At 42.1% G+C, this 24201-nt stretch overlaps 1 protein-coding gene and 1 long non-coding RNA gene across 2 annotated transcripts in view; both read right to left on the bottom strand.

Annotated features, from left to right (window-relative positions):
- Nucleotides 1–5143: 5143 nt before the first annotated feature.
- On the bottom strand, nt 5144–13422 carry LOC147752960 (uncharacterized). Its single transcript, XM_086970061.1, has 2 exons — nt 12681–13422; nt 5144–8137 (listed from the first exon to the last, which is right to left on the bottom strand). The coding sequence occupies exons 1-2, from the start codon at nt 12858–12860 to the stop codon at nt 8090–8092; spliced, it is 228 nt and encodes a 75-aa protein (XP_086826187.1). The 5' UTR covers nt 12861–13422; the 3' UTR covers nt 5144–8089.
- A 9634-nt stretch (nt 13423–23056) lies between these two features.
- Nucleotides 23057–24201, bottom strand: part of LOC111264371 (uncharacterized) — a 38660-nt gene continuing 37515 nt past the window's right edge. Inside the window, exon 3 of the long non-coding RNA XR_002682827.2 lies at nt 23057–23363. This is a non-coding gene — a long non-coding RNA (uncharacterized LOC111264371). The remainder of the gene's footprint in view (nt 23364–24201) is intronic.

Genomic DNA, 24201 nt, shown 5'->3' with positions numbered 1-24201 from the left:
TTCTGAAGTGGTTGAAGCTATTTGTTCTATTTCGCGCTCCCGTGCATAGAGGCCAGCTGTCTGTGATAATATAAGAAGAATACGGCAACGCCAATAGCACTTTCCTTTCTGGTTCTCTGTTCTATTGCTACGATGTTTTTACGTGTGCGTAATGCATCAACTCTGCGGATATATAGTTTCACCGAACAAACGCAAGCATCGCCATTTCGTTCCTATACGACAACACACGCCAAGCAGAGATATAATAATCACCGGAAACTGACTAATCAGCAACCGCACCATAGACGTCGCTTGGTGACGGTGAAGATGACTGGTTACTTTACTAGTCCATGTTATTTTATATCATTATTGGTATTCCTATCAGTCTGCTACTGTATACAAATCGACAGCATTTCTTTGCTCTTCGCCTCCACTTAAGTGACGATTAGAACTTATTGTTACTGCTCATCATTGCATACAGCTGAACAACGTCCTCTTTTCGATCCTGACGTAGCGCTATGAATTGCCACTTTTACGTTCAACTAGGACGCGAGGCAGACGCCAATAGTTGGAACTCTTTCAGAACTGGGCGCGATTATATGGCATTCACTAAATAAATTATGTTATCGTGCGGGAAAGAGGGATATTTGACAATAATAATAATAATAATAAGCGATAATAATTATATCGCGTCAGCCGATACCCGCTCGCCTTTCACTTATGCCCGGGTCTTCTATGTGCACTTGTCATCAATTTATGTATCTTATGGGTAGGTCAAGCAAGGTAAAGCTGTAGTTATTATCGTTAACTAGGACGAAGGCAAATGTGTTGTAGCAGGAGACGGGAAAGCTGACAGCCGTTAGTTGCTAAGTGATTGTATTCCCACCATTACTATCCATGATTAATGAAATAGAGGTGGAAAAGTATCACGTGCGCGCACGCGCGCAGTCGTTCCATTGCACGTACACGTGCTGATCTCCGGATGTCGCTGCTATTTGCCGGTGTCGGCGAGTCGGCTCAGCTTGGTGATGGGGACAAGAAGAGTAAGGCGAGATGCAGGGAGACTCGAGAGACGAGTCTGGGGAACCCTCGAGATGGGCATCAAAGTCGATACATCCGTTCCGCCATCCATGGCTTGGGATCAGGACAAAGTGTGCTGTGATTACGCTGTCCTGTGTATCGGTACGAACCATCTAATTGGTACTGCTAGAAAACCTAAAATTGAAAATGCAACCTAACAAGGCTGGAGAGTTTGAACAGCAAGACAGAGACAATGAAAAATTACTCGAAAATTACTGTTGTTAAACGCACACGTGCATTTGCGTATGACTGTTTAGTGTCGGTCGCAATAACTAAACCGTGAAACAGTGGTAGCTGTGGCGGCTGAGATATGAGATGATAATAATAGCAAACAGCATAACACCAACGGTGGTCTCGGTGCCATTTTCTTCGTCCTTAAATACAAAGCCGAACGAATCAAAAGATTTCTAGCAAACTTGCCCTTTTCTATGGAATAGTCGACCAGACGGACGGAACTGGTTGACAACTTCACCAGTCGTGGGCCTCGAGCCTAGATCCCGCCGGCGAGAACGGGCTTTTAATTCATCCATACCGTTCTATCGTTTTACTTTTACTCTGTTTCGTTGCCGTTGATCTAAATCTTCACGGTAGATTATTATAGATATTATTGTTTGAAGACATTCTTACGGCGATTTGCTTTCGATATAGCTCTGAAACAGTTTTGGCGGGGGTGCAGGTTCTCCTTGAGGAACGGCGTTGCGCTGCTGGCGGACCAGCGAAGCGATTTTTTCAGCTTAGTTGGCCAAGTCTAATGAAAATTATTTGCATATATTTTGCCTTTTTTTTTTTCAATCTTACTTTTATGTGCATCTGACTCAAACTGCCATTCCGTGCAGCATATGTGCCTGCTTACCTCCTGTGCTCACTATCTTTTTTTATTCGATAATTATTTCGTTTTCGTTAAGTGGAGATGTTGAATGAACGAGATGTTTTTTTTCGCTACGCAGTCGAGAATACGGTCGGACGCCGTCGAATAAGCCAACGTGTGTTTGCTTCAGACCGTCATTTATGAGACTTCAAACCGTAGATGAAGCGGACAGATGTTGTTTGGAGAAGCAATCAAGGTGGAACGAATGTTTATGATTGCTGAAGCTTCCCCTCCACAGCCATTCGGCACGTGAACCATTTCACTAGAGACAATAACTTTCGGTTTGTTGTTATTACGCTCTCATCTTACGTCAACTAGTTTTTTAATTTTCAAGATTGGCATCGCCTTAGTCCCGAACCGTGTTATTTCGAGTCTCTACGTACACGTACACACGCGCATGTATGCTGTTCGAAGGCTTGCGTACAGCAAGATATATTTAACGAAATAGACGGAGAATTATTGCGAGCGGATTCTAGGGCAGAGATTTCAATAAGTACCACTTATATGCATTGAACGGAAAGCCAGAAGACGATAGCATATTTATATTTGGATAGAGGTATCGAAGTATTTATGAAATCGTCACACGCTGATAACGACTGCATAGTTAGAGACAATTGCAAGAATATTCGTAATGATCACAAGGTTGTCACAGTGAGTTTGTGTCCATGGCACCGATGTGCGTTCCTTCATTTTTTTCATCCGACCACATTTCATTGCCTCTGGGGTAGCCATTTTTGGTAATACTCCGAAATCGTTGCCAAATTCATAATCTCTCAAGGAATTTATGAAGATATAAAGGCATCGGTTAAGGTAAGCTGCGATGATAATACAACTATCAATCATACGTATCGGCGTATCGATAAACTGAATAAAGTAAGATAAAAGTGGCGGATAGCATGTGCGTTTTGCTTGAACACTATGGGTATTTCGTTCATCATAATTTAAAAGTGTTCTTTTCTTGCAAAGTTCTCCGTCGGCTCGACCCTGTACTAGCCCAGCGTCTTTCGTTTCTGGAAGTTGGCTTACATATGTCTCTCCAGTATGCGTATGTCTGTGAAAAAAAAACAAGGGACAACTTCAGTCTGTTTCGGCCACACTTAATTTTCCTCTATAAAATGATACTGCCAGCTGGCTATATGGGCATCCTTGGCAGCCTATAGAGATATTATTATTTAGAACATTTATAAGATGCATAGATAACATTATATTATTCGTACTTATAGCAGTCAAGAAAAGATGTTGAAACCGATATCCTAATCACACCTAACTACATACGCTTAATAATATTTCTAACAACGTACGACCGCTACTATATTCTAATAAAACAGGAACGAAGGTGATGATGTTGACATGATGGATAAATTATGTCTCTGCAAGTCTAAGAGAGGCGCTTATCGTGAAATACTTCGGCACCAGACAAAGTTCCTGAATTTCGTTTTTGATGGGCCGAACAATCCTCTAGCGTTGGTTACGTAGCACTGAATAGGTGTTTAGTTATCTCTGCTTGTATTTGTATGGCCTCAATATAACACCGACGATATGAATCGTTCAGCGCGAAATGACTCACTACGAGTCTTCTGCGAAACGTACGGAAATCGACGTTTTCATTTTTGATGGTGTGAAACCATAAAAATCTAGTATATATATTCAATGGATGCTTAGCTTGCAGAGACTCGGCTTGAAGCTAGCTGGTTCGTCTGGCAATGGTTCACCTGCAGTTTTTGCGAACTCAAAAAAATCTTCACACAAATCGAGTAAGATTTAGTTGGCAGACTGTGTAATATGAAAAACCATACGGACAGTATTATACAGAAATAACATAACATGGTAGTTACACATTTCCACAATCAAATTATTAGCCTTAACTTGAGGCTTCTAAGTAATTATAAAGGTTCCGAATTCGAGACTACTGGGCTTAATCGGTCCGAATGGCTGGCTAACTGCAACTTTTTCTCGAGTAGTATAGATCCCCTTTGGGAGCGCTCTGCTCCTGTACCCGATCCCTAGACTCCAACGGCTACAATGCAATAACAGTTTAGTGTAGCTTGTAGATGACCTGAATACATGCGCAGAAGTGCGCCCCAGAGAAAAGAGAGTATGGAAAGGTAATTATCTTTGGCCTCCTCTGATACTTGCAATGATATATGATCAAATTTCGATCAGCCAAACTCTGGCAAAAAATGTTATCAATTGATTATCAGTTTTCTGCTTTTATCAGATTTCTGCTCTCATGCTTGACTATTAGCTATAAACTAGATAATTAGTTAGGGAAAAAATCGAATAGATACGTGGGACGGTTACGTAAGAACCAATTCAGTCGTATCTACTCTGACGCGAAATTACACGCAAAATATGCGTAAACAGGTGCAACGATAAGGCATTGTAAACGACTTTACCTGAACGGACCCTTAGACATAACTGACAAACAGTATTCTACCCATAAACTAGAAAAAATTATTTTCAGGAGATGCGGTATATTTTTGCTATTAGTAATGCAATGTTGTGATAATTTTTCCGCCGTATACTTCTCCTCTAAATAATTTTCACACTGTTGATTCACCTCGGAAAAGTCAGATCATTTCGATTCGTGACGCCCTTCAATCGGTGAATATCTGACAAATATTGGAGAGAACAAAATATAATTCATGTATATTAGCTCCTCCTATCAACAGTTTGTAAATGTGGTGCCTCTTGAAAGTCTGATTCGACTTCTGGCTTTCTGATGTTCTTTCTAAGATAAATCAGATTTAACAAACTGTGCTGTTTGTTCGTGCTTATTCCTCGACGCGTACTTACGTAATATCACCTTAGGCACCACCATTCGTTCCGAGCCTCGGCAGCCCGAGCATACACAACGAATCCAATAGGATTTTTTTTTTCTATTCTATTCATTCTATTGCGGCGGCTGTATTGATGACTCAGTACAATGCACCATAGTTAACATGATAGAACTATTCCAATTCTTATGAGAAACACAGCTAAAGTAAAAAAATCTGTGACGAATGAAGAAGGCCGTAGCTTATCCTTTTGCATCTATCGTACCTGATACCTGAAATTTTATTTGTCACGTTGCTAGCTTTTGCTATGGAGAATTTTATCTAGTTCGCAAAAATAAAATTCAGCTTATTACGTTCTGTATGATAACTAGACCTATGCTATTCCTGTTTAACAGAGTGATAAAAGTAGGAAATCTTTGCTTGAAGAAAGAGCCCACGCTTGACACTATGTTGTACGTTCGTTCCATTTCCACATCTTTATATAGACATATGTATTTCCAGATAAAGGATAAGAGCGTTTGTTTCTCGCCTATAGTTTTACGTCAGCCTTTACTTACGTTGTCTGCCATGCGGACATACTCTGCTCGTCATTGCGTTAGTGAGATTCCTGATGTGCTCCGACATGAGTGCTAATTGTATCTGATAGGAGGCTCGGTCGTTTATTTGATACTTCATTGCAGAAATTCTGAGATCTACTATCAGCTTTCTTGCGATAATTTTTGACGATTCATGCAGTTTTGTCCTAACAAACGAAGGTTTTGATAATGGCACTCGATACAGGTATAAAGAAAAACTATAGTGCTCATTGTGAACGGCCAGACAATATCTTTGATGTCCAAGCTGGAAGCCAGAGAAAAACGCCGAAAAGCAAAGGGAAATGCTCTTAAATAATTTATGTTTAGCAGTAAAATAGCGAGAAAAAAAAATGTCAATATAACAAATGTGAAACATCGTGCGTGCACACAGTGTATTGATAGCTTCACTAATTCACGATACGCTAAGCTTGCTTCGAAAACTTAGCATCCAGTTACTTTTCAACTAGATAAAAAAAATCACCCCGCAGCATAAATAAGTTAATTGGATGCCGAGATTAAAGTACACCTTCTTGGTACAGTAACGATCGTACGTCCGCACAAAGAATTCCCATTGTACTCGGTCCCGTTCTTTAAGCAGATCATACGTTTTTACTGCCTAATAAACGCACCCTTTAGATGTCAATCCATTCAGTATTCAGTGAATCAACTGACACTATTCCTTCTGAAGATGAAGGTATAAATGAAGAAGCTTCATCTTCAATATGCGCACAATAAACGGTTTGGAAGAAACAACATCCAAATATCGTGTCTCTCTATTTGAGAGACCGCGAGTTCTGACATTTGTAAACACCAGCATCTATAAAAGTTGTTAGTTTACCTAATAGCCAGTTTTCAAGAAAAAAAAAAACAGCGTTTCGCGCCTTTTGGAACAGAATGCACTGTTACGTCAGGTAGTGTTTCGGTAGCCAGTGTCAGAGAAAACCTGGTTGAAAATCTATTCATTAATATGTAACATGGCCCGCCGCTTATACACAGGGGTTGGCTAGATGATCCACCCGTCAGTTCACTCCTTTCAAGATATCAATTTAACGGCTTGATTGCATGGCACAACAGAAACAACTGTACTTATTCATTTCTTAGTATAAGTTGGTACGGGAGAATCCCTTGCTCGTTCTTGCAGGCGTGGCGTATCTTCCCATCAACGTCCATTCGAATCATGGTTAAAGGTGCAACGGCAAGCTCGGTTCCGTACCTCTCATTGCAAGCTCTAAGAACCTGTACTGCAAGTACAAACGGGTGCCATATTTGTACTAGTTCTATAGGAGTCGTCGATGATGAACAGGAAATTACGGTGTCTGTGCCAGGAGCGTATAAAACGTCGTCTGATATCGAAGCATCTCTAGAAAAGACAGCTTAACAAGCTCGCGCCTTTAATAGCAAAGAAACAGAAGATAAACAATTAAAAAGAATGAATATAATCGACGCTTCTATTTTTACAAACGCCAATACCGGAAAGCAATTCTGCAGTTTTGTGCGAACAAGCCACGAAGGGGTGCTACCTGCATCAAGAAAATATCCACTTGCGGCTCCATCTAACGTTCGAGACACCTGTCAGTATTATAACACGATACATTGTTTGCTGGCCGTCAATTGAGGAACATTTTTTTCGAATCTTTGAACTTTGAGAGTTGTTTTGGACAAGAACGGAATAATACTCCCCAGTTGATTGGGCCAGACTATCCTGGGATCAAATTGGGAAGCAGCTTGGAGTCAAATAATAGGGCAAAATGATCATGATCCATATCGCAATGATATGAGAGCTAGGTAGGTGTATAAAGTAAAATAGCACGCTGCCTGTTCGATAAATGTATTATCTATACACTTGCTAGGCAGGAATCACAGAACTTTTGTATCGAGCAACATGCCAGCCGTCTCTTAACAAGGAGAAATGTGCAAGTACAAAAAAGAAAACCAAAGGAAGACATATAGTATGGGTAGGAACGTCATTACTGTTGGCAATATTTCATTTAACTGCAAGACATTTATTTAGGTCGACTCAAGATCGCCTTTTCGGCCTTCTTGCCTTAATAACGGATTGTAACAAGCCATTTTCCACACATTCGTTCTAAATTATACTCCTCATAGCCTTTCCTATTCATAACTCTATTAGCCTTCGCAAGCCGTTGCTGTTATCAGTATTGTTATCGTTCTGCAACGATGCCCACTATACGATCATCTTTTGCGTCTCAATAGAATTTTCAGCTGTCCTTTATTACTCTCAAATCATCATTATTAACTATGAGTATGTATATATATATATATATATCCTGTATATTATTTCTGTCATCCATTGTTTAGGTCTTCTTCTCGCTACGCGGTTGTTAGTAATTTGTTCTGCTTTTTCCCGTTTTGAATTGTGCTGTTTTCACTATTTCCGCTTTCGCGGTTCGTTTTGCCTTTCCGTGTGGATTAAGGACAACTACGGTGGACTTATGGACAGTCCCGTTTTCTTATTCAGAGGCTTCGTCAGCGCTCGTATAGTGCGAAGACTTTGATCGTGGTGACAGCGGCTGTTTCTGCGGTCTCAAAGGCGATCCGGTGATCCCTTTGGTTTTCAACGTTCTCGTTCTTTTAGATCTTCTTCGTTCCATTTGCCATTCGGTATCTCTCGGCGTACTCGGCATAGCTCTTTGTTTACCACGACAAGTTGCCCTCTTGGATTTGGCCGTCAGCTTGTGTCCTACTACCCTGTCCTAGTCGAGCACCTGCAGACTCTTCTTTCGCCTGATGTCCTTCCCTTTTTTCCGTCTGTTTCTCATTGACCGACCGACCGAGTGTCAAAGCACACTTTACTCAAGGGGGTCGCTTCGACATTGCAGTAGGGCTATAGCCTCCTTCTGCAACAGAGCAGAATTAGAAACAACAACAGAAGCAAGTTGAGACTACGTCAAAGTGTTATTCTTTATTTCGACGCTATTCCGTGTACGACAGTGTATTTACTTGAATCAACGGAGCTATTACACTTAATTCAGCTAACGCTGACTGAGATGAACATTTTTACCACCACAGTCGCCTCCGTAGCATATAACACAAGGTGATAATGCCGACCTTAAACCCTCTCTGAGATAATAGAAGGAGTCAATAAAAATGGTATTAGTATATTCGTCACTTTTGTTATAGATGGGTTAATGCACCAAAACGGTAATTCAAAACAATCTGAATGGTCATTATTTCCACTAACCGTTATAAACTGATGACCTCGCAATTTAGGTTCAGTGTTTTTGCTTAATAAAGCTGGGATTGTGTTAAACTTTTAGTTGAAATGATAGGTATAGCTTTATGCAATACACGCATAGGATTAGGTAGGGCTATATGGAATAGGGTCTATGTGGGCTACTTCGTTTTTTTTCTAGTAAGGGAACACTAATTGGAATATTTAATACCTTCAAATTTTTTAGAAATTTAGTGCAACTTGCATCACTGAATTTTCTATTAGACCAACTGCTAAAAAATTCAAGTGTAAATATGAATCCACATAGCCCCAGACTCCCCTGCATATATTCACATATACCACAAGACATTGCAATATATTAAAACCAATGCGCCCAATTTATTAAAATGGGCATTACGGTTATCAGCTTTGTTCCTTTTCTCCGTTTAATGCGTTCTTTCATTCTCCAAAAGCTTGATGTTATGACGGTTTTGGCGATCCTACGAATGGTTACCCCTGGTTTGAGTGCCAGACTTGTTTCTTTTTACTGTCTTTTTGCCTATTAGACCGCACCTCTTCTGTTGTGTGAAACAAATCCGTTCCAATATGTTCAGAACCCCTTGGCCCACGGGATCCGCTATGGGATATACGGAGTCTACGGCTATTGGTAGAAACAGTGCCCGCACAGTGTTTTCTGTCGTAGTTATCGTTAGTGTGGTTGCTGTGAACGTTATGTGCTTGTTATATTCAAAGGCATATATTTCAACATGTTGCCAATCTCTCCCGCTGTATTCTGTCATGGACGTCGCTTGGTGTCGTCTATACAAGGAGCCGCCGGGGATGTTTCCCATTGAAGGGTAGGCCTTTACAGGTGGCCCTCAGGAGAATGACGCTACAGCAAGAATAAAATTTTTCTCAAGTGAAGGTAGCTTTTGTATTGGATACGGAAGGTTTGCCTTTGGATACTGGGGTCTTTCTCTTTTCAGTCCTTCCCATATCTCTTCTTTATTCAGACGTATTGGTGGTTCGCGATCGCAAGTCAGTCTTAGACCCCAGTGTCGCTCCTTCGTTCGCCGCTAGCGTTGGTTCGTTGTTTGTTTCTAACCCTCCCCCTTTCTCCACCTCTGTCTCTCGCTCTCGTCATTGGAGCATCCTACAGTATTCTTGCATATCCTTGCATTCTCATAGTGAGGCCCGCTTGGGGCCGCTGTGGTCGCACGGGTTCGAACGACATGAAAGAATAGGAAGCAGACAACGAGACGCTAGCTAGGCAGCCAGCGCCGTAATGCCAGTAACAGCAGCATTCTATGTCGCTGCATCTATATACACATCACCACGACGGAGAATAGCGCATGTCTGCATTCACACAGCGCGTGCCATATTCCAATGCCACTAGCGCGGTTCTGTTACTGAACGGACATACAGACGCCAAACGGTTACGCTGCAGGAGGAAAGCAGAGAGTGTCTAAACAGATGGGGACCACTTTATCCCATGCCACCATGACGGCGGTAATAGTGGCTGCTGTTGCAGCAGGACTATGCTTCAGCTTCAGACCCACATCTCCTTCTACTGCGCCGTACTTGTGCAACATGTACATTCACCAGGGAGAGCAACGGAGCTGCACGAACGTGGCCTGGCAGCAACCGCCGTCTAGTGATCCCCATGACGAGCCACAGCTTTGAAGCCTGTAATAGCTAGGTTCAATAATGGTAGGAAAAGTTTCAGCCACAAAAAAACAAAGGCTTTGTCCCTAAAGAGGGAATTTAAAAAAAATCAATGAAACAAGCTTAAGTTATAAGAATTTTCGGAAGTCTACACACGCATACATATATAGGTAGGTAGCGGCTAGATCCATTTTGCCCGTCATCAAAATTTCAATAATCTAGATGACCTTATATATATCAGAACACATAGTCAGAAATTTTTATAGCTTTTAGAATCCTTGTCGAATTTGATAGAGGTAGCGCGTGCACACGCATCGTCTATAGATTACCGAGAACAAGGCAGACGTCACGTAAAAGCGCTGAACGACAACAGGGCTATTTTACGTATGCGTGACGCGAATGCGACGACAAGCACCGCTCAGAAGCATGCCTACTGTTCACTGTATACCTGGTAAGGCTGAGACGGATCTTCAATAAAAATTTTCTCTGGGACAGTGAACGAGATGTTGACTTAAGAAGATAAACGGCTAATGTCTGCGTTTAAATAGGTCTAGTTATTAACGAAACATATATGTTATAGCGTTTGTCGGACGAGACCATTTTGTCAACGTGGTCTGCGGTGGTCACCGACGCCGTTTCTGGCGAACAGACGCTGTACGGCAAGAGGCGTAGTATCTGGAACGTTGCGCGGGAATTCAGATTTGTCATACAGGTGGGTACTATGTAAACACTTGAGTGTGTGGGAAAACAAGTTCTTCAGAGTCATCAAAAACTGGACAGTTAAAAAAATATCTCTAAACTGGTAGGATATATGCAAAAACATGTGCGTGTCTTTATTCTCACTTTAGCTCAGCTTAGGGGAGATAACTTGCACTACGCAAGCAACGTAACTATGCGAATAATATTAGACAAACTTCTTCCAAGGATTGTTTGCTTGGTAACTTAATCCGCTTCACGTAAATTTAAATCACAGTTTGGCGTAGTATCGATTTCACCAATCACTTCGCGAATATAGAGTCTTTTGAATACAGTGTTTCAGTGAGTCAACTGTGTCCTGGGCGCCCTCAGTATCTCTTCAGGAATGAAGATCCAACTTTTAGTTTAATAAGGTCACAGAGCGCTTCTCGAAAGCCTGAAGATGACATCACTGGATCGGTATGGACACTATTTCACACACTACAGTGATGCTCTATGGCCTGCTTGTCCGGATGGTAATTTTTCTGTTCCTATAGTGTTGCCTTCGTCAATGAGAAGTATGACGTGTAGACTTTTATGAAAAAATAATTATTGTTTTAAAATTAAATTGTACCATTTTTATAGCAGTCGATAACTCCATCTGAATGACCATTGTAGTAATTGTTGCAGCTAATGTATTTTATACATATATTAGCTCTATGGGATCACAAGACACTATTATAGAAATAATAGGGGCGTTATCAGGCTGGACCCTCATAAATATTTTGTACAGTTGAATCCGCTTTTCATTAAAAGAACCTGTGTATTTCTCGTTACTTCTATATACGTGAAACGATGACCCTTCAATTGTCAAAAGATGTTTCACCCTATATAAAGAAATAGTATACGAACTTAGAAGAATGGGGAGGGGGGGGGGGGGGGTAAACATAACGTTTTCTACCTCCTATTAGTGAACCTATCTAGCGTATTTTTGATTGATTTTTAGTGCTCTATGTCACTTCATCGTCTTCCTATTGTTCCGGTGATACTTTGACCCGCTTTTGCACAGGAAAGCACCAAGTAGCCGTCCAATGGCAGGCACGATATCGTTTTAACTCTGCCAACCACAGGTAGCTAAAAGTGCCTACGAGGGAAGATCGCATTTGTTATATTACGTTTGTATGAGCCAGTTACACATCATCTTGGCCAATCGTGGCCTACACAACAATTATAGCTCAGCACAACAAACTGACAGTGGTTAATTTTAACTAAATTATGCAACTTTAATAAGAAACCGAACAAAAACTCACGCGTTCTTCCTGGAAAAGTAGTTCGCTTTAAGCCTACTTTAGTTTCAGACCATAGAGGTCAATGATAACTATGACAACTAGAAAATTCAGTCTAAGGTTACATCAGTGTCTTTCTTACTTTGTAGAAAAGAAAAACGATGGCTTATGGGTAACCACTAACAATGAACCCCCTCTTGCGTGTTCTTAAATTTTGCAATGCCAGTTCGTTCGACGATCACTACAAATTCGACAGTTTGTATTGATGAGACAGCGATAAAATTGCGAAAAAAAAAAAAAGGTAATCGAAATGTTAAGAAGCGATCTGTGTATGCTTATCTATAGTCGGACTAAACACACGGCGGTTCCATTTTAGTTGGGAAAAATTCTTGCCTGCTTTAAATGTTCCTTTGCAGTTGGTTGTTCGTGCTTTCGGCTCAAGTATACAGCTCAGACAGACACGTCTTAAACACACTATCTACGGAACGTCACTTTAGAATACATTAAAAGTATACATTGTGCAAGTGCGAGCAGTTACTGTTACCACTGACCAGGGTAACATTTTTCACCGAACCAGTTAATGCTTTTCTTTTAACCACTTACCGTAATCAGCTGCTTAATGCGGTTGACGCTTTGGAGTTCCTTCTGGGCGCATTCGTCCAGGGCACGCTTTCCTGCCTGCCAGCTCTTACTGAAAGTAATCTGGGCCGTAGCGGGCTTACTGATCGTTACGAACGTCAGGGCCATCAATGCAGTAGCAATAATAACTACACGGGCATTCATCGTCGAGCGGGAGTAAGGGAACCTCACTAGCACAGGAAAGATTCCTCGTTTATATGATGACCGTAAGCAGTTGAAACGGCGGGATGCAGGTCTTTAGAAACTGCACGATAGACAGCAACTGAGCAAATACTGAGGATAGCGTCTCTTTTATATCAACCCAGAGAGCTGAGATCAGGAGGTGGTCAACGGATTTACGTCAACAGAATAAAATTTCATCACCAATCATATTAGCGAGATTATCTGTCCTATCAGAACCCACAAGCCCCAGCCCGGCACCGTTAGCCGAATACTCGTGTCTCTGTCTCTTCGTGGCAATACGTTCCTTTTAAAATAACATCTTAAAATCCTTTGACCCAGTCGGTGCTCATGATAGATCGTCGTACCGTATACGATTCGTGGGCGTCCCATATACGTTAAGAGAGAAATTTGTGAGAGGGTTCGGGGCATAGATCAAAACGTGGGTTAAGAAGCTAGTGTCAGTCCTGCAGATTGCCATTTTTTTCAAAAGCAAGGCGAGTTTGACTTCGATTTCTTTTTTTTAGTACCTGACCGTATTTCATGAGCCGCGCTCCGATGTCGATTTCGAAAAGAGGAAATACAGTAATCAAACTTTTCGCTTCCGCCCTCCTCCCAGTCTTGCACTTCCTATGATGTAAAGCGTCCGTGTGATATATTTCGAATGCACGAAGTTGCCTGCTCAAAGTGATGTCAAAATCGATCTGGTCGGCGAGTTCCCAATGTCTCCACAGGGTCATAATGCGAAGATTGCCGGTGGAGCTGTCGAAATGTTCACAATGTTGAGCCAAGATTAGGGTATAGGACACCGGGAAGGACACTTACCCGTTTAATGGGTGGCAGCGGTAACCTGAACGAAGAATTTTGTTGATTTTGCCATTTTATGCATTTATTCGTTAATACGTCCAGTCTGGTGCTTGATAACTGAGAACGCAGCGGTGTTGTGCTGATCTTATAGGACGACAGAGGCTTACGCCACAAACGGCTGTGCCCCGTAAGCTTTATAGAAGAATGTTTGTAAACGCTAAAGTAAGCCGATGATTGCGCAATTTTTTTTTAGAGAGGGGAAAGCTTGGCTTCGCCTGTTTACAAGGGTTCTGCCAAAGCAGGGCTGAAAGGAAGAAGGTTGTGCTCAGGATATACTCATAAAACTATCTGCACGAGCCATCATGCCTTTGTGTCTGTTTTTTACAAGCCTTTTCTGAATTGGGCCTCAATCAGGTTTTAGTCAAATGCGTTCAAAGATATCAACCTACGGTATATCGAGGGGTAGAGCTCCGGGAACATTATATTGTTGGTTAAGTGTAATATCCGAAAGGAAAATATCATAAGGTTAGAACTCATTAGTGTTATGCTATCATTCCTTTCCTGCCTGTATTGCTAATAAAACATAAAAATAAAAATTAATTTCAAAAACATACATCCGGCGCTATATATTTTTAAGTATGAAAAAATCCAGGGTCAATTGTTTATTTAAACTTCATTAGATAGAGTCGGCTCAGACATATATCGAGAAAAGCCATAAGAGTTGTACCTTTTCTTCGTTTTCTGTGATGTATATCTAAAGATGCAGAGCGTGGCCAAAGCAGGATAAGAAAAAGAAACGAAGAGCTTCTCCGGACGACGGCAGCGACATTTCGAAGATCAGTAAGAGACAGTTTGCAAGATGTCATACATGACATGTGCACACTAAGACGATGGCAGCAGAAGGTTGTTGAAAGATAGTCCGAACGTCGCACCGTCCGCATGGTCGGGGGTATAAGATCGAAATGTCTTCAAAGCTGAGGCTAGCAGGCGCAGGGGTAATTTAGTACAGGGGTAAGAGCTGCGGGAAGAGAAAATTGCAACAAGGAAACGAAAACGAAGGCCGCGCCTAGGACAGGCGGATCTAATGCCCGGCAATGTCGGGAGTGAATCGCGATCGAGACGAAGCGGGCGAGTCCCCAATACGAAAAAAAGAAAGGACGTAAGCATTCAGTCGAGACAAGAAGCGGCAGCAACAACAGGAACAGGCATCGCTGCAAAGGCGCCGGCACAACGACGGATGGATGAGGCGGTTGGGGTAGGGGTATTCTTTTAAGGGCAGAAATGGGAAGAAAAACAGGCAAAGCAGGCATCCAACGCTGGATTGGGTGACTCTGGTAGAAAGAATAACCAACCCAAGACGAAAGAACGTCGTTGGGCTCACTAATGCGTCGGTTGCTGCCGCTACTTTAACCGGCAAAGGATCAACAAAAACATTTTCTATCTTTTTTTGGGACTCTTATCCTACTCCCGTCGCCCCGCCGTCCTCAGATCTTTACTTGTACTGTATGTGGGTGGCTACGTCAAAGGACACAAAAAACCATAGTCTCTTCTTATGAACAGGAGCCTGGCAGCATCGGCAGCAACTACGCAGGGTAGCAGTGAAGGCACAAAGGCAGAGAAAGGCATGCTCGTCCTCTGACGCCTCCCGAATGAGATACAAAAGCTGCATGATTTGACGCCACCCGCGAAGGAAAGGTTCATGAAGGAGAAGAAAAATTCGGAAGGGTTGTGTCCGCCCAGTAACAACTCCAGCACCAACTCCTCGGGATTTCGCCACACAAAACGTCATACAAAACCAGACAACTTTACCTTCTGATTCTTCCACTCTTTTCCGCGAGGCGGGAACAGAAAAATGACGGCCGCAGTGAATTCTACGGAACATATCGACGACCCGAAAACGTATGGCACGTGCATAGAAATCGAATTTGGAACGCCTTCTGTCCTATGCCAAGCTCGCACTATAGTTGCTGCTGCTGTTGCAACGCAGCTCTCGTATTTTCTCCACCACTTACGTATGTAAGTTACTCGGGTGCTTCAGAGAAGGAAAAGTCTGACCGACCTCATTCGAGAAAGGGGTCGGGTAGAGATCGAAGGTCGACGAAAGTTGTTAGAAAACACCAACGTGAGACACTGTCGCTTCTATGCATGCACATACATATGCACGCACACAGCCAGAAACACACATGTATACATATATAGGCCTCAAAGCTGGCTATTCAGGCGTTGGCTAGCTTGATGCTACGATAAGAAACCTTAACCTTGACCAAATACGAGTCAGTCTCCAGAAATAGCTCAAAAGGGTCGCTTCTTGCGCCGACGTATCGTCAACTGCGAGCCTAGCTACAGAATACGTTCCATTGAATCGTAAAGCAGTCGATGGCTTTCATGTTCATTCGCTTAAAAGTTCAACATGTTCACTATTGCGCCATATAATTAAGAGCACTCTAAATCTAGCTATACAGTTGAGTATCCGTGTCAGGGTTTTGTTGAACTGATTTTATTGCCAGCAAAAAAAATTTGATATTCCCGCATTGAGCTTTTGCTCTTTTTCCAAGCCCCTTTCACATTGATCTTTGACAAAATCGATCTATTCGACTCCATGAAAGCCTTCAATTTTACACAACAGAAGAGAAATATGGTAATAGTTGCGGATCAGATTAAAGTTGTTTTGTATTAGATATTTAAGATAAAAGCTGTTATATTGTTGACCAGGCAAGCAATTAATTAGTAGTTGGATCATTTATCAGTAACCGTTCAACTGTGAAAATGCATATAGGTTTACCTGGCTTGTTACTCCACTACGCTAGATTATTTAGTATCAATATGGTAGCAATATAAACCGTTTTCTCTTCGTTTCGCTGGATTGTCCCATTTTTAGCTGATCTATTATAGCCCAGAGTAAAAATACCGAGAAGCTATGTGACGCGGTTTCAAAATACTCGAAATTGAATACTCTTCAGTAGTATCGTTTTCAGCAGTGAACGGTACTCCAATTATTGCACCACTGCAACGGTGAGACTGGCCAGTGAATAGTTGGTCCGATTAAAGAAACAGGGAATAGCGTATTTTGCATACATTTAAGGTCTGAATATGCATGGAGAATCGGCCACATGACCGTTAGAAACAAAAGTATGGCATCGCAGCTCAGACGGCCGCGTGATACGTACGTGCGTGTATTTTCCTGGCCAGCGTACAATAGGCGAAAGGTCAGAAGGACAACATGCTCCGGAAACATTTGAAAAAGCTTAATGATTCCATTGAAGTAGACTTTCGTTTTGCTGTAGAGCCTCTGCTAGCTAATTAATGGAAAAAGCGAAGCGTCATTTTATGATAATCATCTCTAGAATGCGTTGGGAAAAACTCGACCTTGAGAGTCCCGGAACCCCCACTTCAAACAGAAGTTGGTACGGTAATACTTGTATAAACGTTTGTTGAAGCAATTAGCTGCGACTCTTCAAGTTCGCCATCGAAGTTGAGACGGCAAATGTCATTTCGTTACTGTTATTTCAACACGAACCGAACAAACACATTCGTCGTTCTAACTGAGACATAAAGGATCTGTATTGCATCTGATGCGTTCGCTCAGCAGTTAGTTGACTGCTAAACATTCGCGCGGCATTTTGTACTTAAACATTTGTATTAAATTTCTGGTTGTGGGTCTGAGCGGCATTTAGGATTGCATTTGTCTGATCGCATATCAGTCGCGGACGATCGTATATTTTCGTCAATAAACTACCTTTGCGACGGTGGGATACTTATTCTCTCTGTAGTTTGATTTAATCCACTGCCAAGTATACACATTACTTAGCGCGCTTGATTGTTTATGATTAACAGCTATAGCGGTGTCGGGCTGGATAGGGCACCGAACAGCAATAAAATCTCGATTTCATTCCCAACATACCCATGACTTTCCAAGTTAATGGGGCTTTTTATCTCCACAAACCACATAGTGTCTTGTGAAAATCAAAACTCTTATTACGCCTTCTCTGCCAACTGTATCTTGAAGCCACTGCCCACCGATCTAAGAGTAAGTTGGTACCGTCGTTAAAAGGATACAGTACGATGGAAGATAATCTCTTTTACCATATACAAGAAATCACTGATTATAGGCAGTACCTGCAATCGTTCGTTTCGTTCTGTCAGCAAACAAAAACCAACTGCTGAAGCAGAAGCAATTTATCATTTCGAATGGCAATTTAAGGAGCATGAATCTAGCCCTCGCTAAACGTTCTCAAGCATTTACGGGACAAAGGGGCGTACTTGGGACAGACAACGAAAAAACCCACGTGGCAACTACTCAATACGTATGACACCGGAAGACTCTGCAAAGAAATTCTAGGCATTTTCCGTTTTCTCTCCCTTTGTTTGTTTTTCCAACGCCGACAAACGCAGCAGGTATCATCACGCTGCTCATATATTAAGTCATATTGTCATGCGATCGGATACTGCCTACAGGTTTTGCTGTTAAGCGTGCAAAAACGCCCGCTTTTGGCTAAATCTGCCATGGTATAATGGCGAAGAAAGCAAGCGGCGAACGTCAAATGCCGAACGTTGAACATTAAACCGCGAGCAGGACTAAGGTAAAAAGAACACTTTTGCGTTCAACGTTGCTGTTATAGCTGTCGCCTTCGCCGCCCCATGTCTGCGGGCACTTTTGCTACCAACTAACTAAAACTTGACAGTACCACATCATTAAGCAGTTGGGAAGAAAGAAAAAGTGAAACCGTTGGACATCGGCAGCGCAAGACTAGAGATTCCTCTTCAGCGTTGCCATGTCGCTGGTTCGCAGTGCCGGTGCTCAGCAATTGGGGAAATCATCGACCTGTTCCTGCTCTGTTCCTCCGAGCAGATTACAACACCCCGCTCTTGCGCATAGCATAAGACGGCGTTTACCCCGTTACTACTGTAGACGCCGATGTCAAAACCCTTCGAACTGTTAATGACGTCAATACCCAACTTACGTGAGTAGGAGGCGTGTACTGTAACAGCCATTGTTGCTGTTGTAGGTACACAGTTATAGCATTATTTGGTTGCGTACGCTGTTGTCTGTTTGGATTTGCTGATCGTCGCCTGCGACGGCTGCCGCACTGGCCCAGGCGAGCCGGTCCCGATGACAGCGCTTCAGCCATGAGCGATCAGTGAGTGCTGCTGCTGTGGCGTCAAGCTAGTGGCTTGCTAAGCCTGAGAGGGGGGCCAGAGAGGGTAGCGTAACAGAGTGCTCGTAACACACAATGTAGTGTTTTGGTACTACCGATGAGAAAAAAAGAAGACAGAAATGTGGAGATGGAGAAGACGTTCGATCTAACGGCGTCGATCTAACAATGTCGCTTGTGTTTAGCCATTAGTCCGCATTCTTTGACGTTAAGCCGTGCGTGTGCCGACGACTCGTCAGAGATCGAACGACGAGCCATCGACAAAAAATTTTCAAAGTGAGGTCAAAGCTGAAAACAACACAATGCTACGTTGCGTTCATTGGTGAAAGACAATTATTCGTCGTCTATCAGCATTAGCTACGTTTACGTTTAGTTCCGTACCCGCGAGTTTGTGGTACGCTAGCGTCCGCGGCCCTTCTCTATCACTAGACCGTACTATATAATTCCATGTATGCCAGTGCGTGTTTCCATTACCTTTAATGCATTATTTAGCTGCTGTGCAAGCATTCATCGTTCGCTCGTGCTTCGGCGATTGTGACTCTAAACTGTGACGACTTTTCGCTACTAAAGTAGTAATAATAATTACTACTATTACTATTGTTTTTTTATTATAATGCCGCGTGCTGGTGAATACGCCAATTGAATCGGATAAAGTTATACAAAACTAGTTAATCGCGACATCTCATAAAGCGTCAAATCGAAGAACTACGAGGTTATTAACTTGACATCAGCGCAAAAAAGATAGATAGCAAGATCACTGTGCATCACCGCTATCATTCATTATTGGTTGCTTCAGACAGCGAAGGAAGCGGCATTAGCAATCTGTGCTTCGTGTGCCAGCTGAAGCTGCCTGCATATCGTATATGCCCCTGTTTTATCGTGAGTATTACTTCATTTCTAATTGAGCCGAGTCTAGCTGACAGATGTCCATAAACAGCGAAAATTCAAAAATGCTCAACGCATATACATAGAAGGTTGAAAACATTCACCTGATGGGATATCTCGTTAACTTCAAGTCACTACTGTAGAACAACAAGTAACTTAATGCAGATCGCATTTACGTTGCCAACTTATACATGGCCGCCGCACTTCACTTAGACTTAGAATCACGTTAGACGTAACGATGTGTTTACCGTTCAAAGACAGATACAATCGAATCAAGTAACAGCATCTACTGGTTAGACCGACTCTAGCTAGAAAAAAAAGAGCTAAGGTCAGTGTAAAAACAATATAAATACAAAATAATTTGCTTAATAAAAACGGTTGCAATTTTTATAGATCCTTTTCCACATCTGTTTTCCGTGCTACTAAAAGAAATCGGTACGAAAGAAGACATGTTTCTCATATCAGAACGAATAATCGCGAAGCTTACTAAAAGTGCAATCTACTTGCGATCGACACGCTGATATTTATAGTTTAAAGCGCTATATATGTATGAAATCGAACGAGAAGTACACGCGAGAACGAGCAAGAAAATACCTCAGCTTCAGTAAAACAAGATCTTTGTGGGCAACAGACGCAACCGTTAGGCGAACGAGCTCCCCTTTCTCCAACATGTCCTTACGTTTCTGCCGACGATGAGCCGAGGGGTTCTAGAATTGTTTATTTCTGCATTTGAATGCTCGCATAGATAAACGTCCACAGTTCATTCGTGTAAATTTAGCCATTGCTACATTAGGTAGGCGGGAACGCGCTACGAATGTGGGCGCTAGCAGACCCTACTGGCGCTAGCAGTAATCCAGTAGCGTCAACTAGCAAACGTTTGCAAGCTGCTCGCATGACGCGTCAGGCGTTTGCATGTGCTAATTTGGGCGCAGTGGCTTCGCACGTATTTTCTCCTATTGCTTAGTTTGTTTCCAGTCGAATTCGCTCCGGACGCGAACCATGTTGCCGTAAACATTTTTCGTATGGAAAATACTTTAAAATGAAAGCTATCGGGGATAAGGTTTCCCGTTGCAAAGTTGTTTGTACGAACCACACACTCGTTCGAGATTCATGACATCTAAACAGAACAGCTAGATAGAGTACTGCTTCCCTGGGAAGCAAGCTTCAAACTTAAGTGATAGTAGCATCAGTTACAACTTCAACTGGTACGCTTGCTAGTTGGGTAGGATGCCAGACGATGTACTGAATCCAATCTAAAAATAGAGCTTCACAGCAACTGGTTCGGATCGATTGAGTCCACTGAAGACACGTTTGCAGGATAGATGTAATACATCTCATTTGATAGGCTAGATTGAAATGTTATCGTAAAGGTGATAAGCAAATTAAGTGGGATCTGGAAACGCTTATTTATGGCATGCAGCATAATATAATAGGTGGTACGTGCTAAATGAGAAGCCTTATTAGGACAGACAAGATATATCAACATTACGATGATAATTCAGATGAAAATAGACCTTCATATAAATGAAGCATACCGGTGAGGTGGATCACAATGAAAGCTAGTCGTTGTTCTAAGTAGCGCTACGATCTATAGTCAAGGCGGCGTATAGAAAAAAAAAAAAAAAAAAAAACTATCACTCGATAACGTTACTTTCTCATCATTACGTTTTGTGGCTATAAAAAATTCATTCAGAATAGTTAATCCACGGCTTTCAAACCCAACGCCCGCCAACTCGTTCTAGCAATGACGGTGGCATTTGTCAAACGTATAGGATTATCTTTGTTGTTTCAGTGACTGATTATAGCGTGACGGTGAGCTTGAGATACAAACACATATACGATATTATTTTTTAATGAACAATATAAACGTTGTTGCTTGCATCCCTATATATCTCTCTATATACACATATATATCCCCTGCATACGTAGCTGTTATGTCATTGTATACACTTCTAATGATCCGAGCCAGCGATCTAGAGAAGAGCGCCTACGTCGAAGCCATTTGATTCTCTATAAATAGTTTGTTAACGTCAAAACAATTAATTCTTTTTTCTACACATCTATGAAAGCTGTAGAAACTTATTATTAGCATTATTATTTAATATCTTTTATTTTTATATATATTTAATAGTGGCACAAGCGTAAAACTAGCAAGAATCAATAAGTTTACATACGTGCAATATTTTATTTACAATTTTTTAAAGATGGTTCTTTTTCTGTAGGCGACGACCTGCAACTTTAGTCTCATCCGTTCGTTAGAGTCAGTCTGAATATTTGGATGTCTGACTATTTCAGTCGACACTTATAGCTGTTATTACTGTTCATCGGAATAGCTCATCTGCTCAACCAATATCACATATTAGACAAAACGCTTACCCCCCCCTCCCCCCATAGCCATGCGGATCTCCGCAACGTAAAATCAGTTACCATAGGAACAAACTTCACGAGGCGCGTAGTAATCTCGATATGAATTGAATACAATGGAAAGAACAGAATACTTATCCACACAGCCCAAATCGCTATGCAACAGCGTCTTCTTCCAATATGGTTTTTTGTGCAATTTACATACGGCACCTGAATGTGTTAGCAGCTTAATATTAAAATATAAACTCTGTGTATGTATGTATGCCTGTTTCGTTCACTTTAATGGGGCCATGCCCTTCATCCGGTGGCCGCGACACTCTATCGGCATCTACCTATCTTCATCCGCCACCTCGCCGAAGACGGATCCGTTTTACAGCGGTGGGACCATACGGAGCGAGGACCATCCCCGTTTACTGACGCGTATAACCCATGTACACTACCGCGCTGGTGCAACAGCAGCTGGCTATAGCAGAATCTGTGTGTTTGTAAAGCATCGAGAGGGAAAACGAGGTATCGGTATACTGGTACAAGCAGAGTGCGCTACAGCTGCCGTTCCAACAAGGGCGACTGTGGATCGGCTCTTTTTTTTGACCGAAAAATATGCCAATTTTCTTGAGGGGTGGATGTCAGGCTCCTTTATATAGCTGTATTACACTAGAGTGATTTAATGATAGACGAGCAGCCAAACTGCCAAGCAAATAAACATGAACATTCATTTTGACAATAGCGCGTCAGTTGGACAAGGTCAAAGCGGCAACGATTCACCGTTGATGCACCACCCACCGTCGAAATCGTCGTAACTCGTCCGTGTCAGAGAAAGCCCAACGCGAAAACGTTATCGACGCCAGTCGATACTGTTGTCGCAGCGCTGAAAGTCGTTCTTGTTTTTGTTGTCCAAAGAAATGGTGCACTTTGGTCGATTAGTTAATTTTTGTACAAATATACTTTCCGATGTTCTTCAATAAATAGTCGTTTATACATAAAACTGGTTTATTTCCCACCTGGCGTGATTTAGAATATGAGCAGAAGCAGTCCAAAAATACATTGAATCATACTTATGAATGAAACATAATTGTTATTAGTGTCTCGATAATAATTCACAAATACGCACATTACTAGGTCCAGACAAAGCGAGATAACAATAGATTTAGTGATAAAGTCCTGTGTTTATAGTTGTACGTCTGGTGCCGCCGTTAGGGAGGCAGGCAGACGGCCGGCTACCGGCACGGAATGAGCCGTGTCTCTATGCCCGGGTTCAAACCTAGACTACAACGTGTCCCTGAAATTAGCGACAAAATTCGACCAAAGTCATGTGACCGGTCATATTAGTGTTCTTCAAAAGGAAGCTTTCAAACTTCTCCCTAGAAAATCTGAAAGTGTTCCGTATATACAATAAGAACGAAAACGTGGTAAAGAGTTTGGAACGTACGTCAAAGTAGTGTATTACCAAATACGTTTAATCATATAGAATGTACATATACTATCCAATTTGGCCATTGTAAGACAATTACGTAGGCTAATTAAGGTACCTGTTTAAATTTAAGGAAGGAGAAAGGGTTTAGCTCTAGAAAAATTTTCTCAGGTGAACGAGATTCAAACGCTTCGGTTTACTGATGCGCGGCTAATCCCAACATGAAAGTGTTGTTTCCATAACGACTAGTTCCATCTAATGTTAGCAGGTCTGGGAAAAACCACCGTGCCATCGTAGGGGGCGGCTTTGTTCAGGACCAGTAAGATCCGCTGAAAGTAGTTCTGAAGCTCTCTGTGCATTGCGTTTTCGTTAGTTGTTTGCTCGCAATCATCCCAGATTCGGAAACGTTCGCAATGGGTTTTCCCCATAATCTCTCCTTGACGTTATTCTGGCATCCGTTCTGTTCGTCACGAGAACAGGCCGATCTGTCTGTACGGCTAGTCATCATTTTGTTACAGATACGTTACATGGACTAAGCAGACCTCTGATAAACAGGCCAAATGACTATCACTACTAGCCTATGCCTTTGGACACGAATCTTCGTTTCTTTTTTATACATTCACATATCTAAACAACATGTAGATTGACGGTACCATACCTCTGTCATGCCGACGTTTCTTTAGGGAATGCCTAAAGACGACAGTCA

Source organism: Varroa jacobsoni, unplaced genomic scaffold, assembly GCF_002532875.2.
Source record: "Varroa jacobsoni isolate VJ856 unplaced genomic scaffold, vjacob_1.0 scaffold_851, whole genome shotgun sequence".
NCBI lineage: Eukaryota > Metazoa > Arthropoda > Arachnida > Mesostigmata > Varroidae > Varroa > Varroa jacobsoni.
Note: the sequence above shows the minus strand (reverse complement) of the source record. Positions and strands in the feature narration are given on the sequence as shown.

Coding starts and splice junctions, on each gene's coding strand:
- LOC147752960 (XM_086970061.1), bottom strand. CDS start 12,860: ATGAATGCCCGTGTAGTTATTATTGCTACTGCATTGATGGCCCTGACG. Junction 8,138..12,680: donor GCATTAAGCAGCTGATTACG/GTAAGTGGTTAA, acceptor GCTCTGTTGCAG/AAGGAGGCTATAGCCCTACT.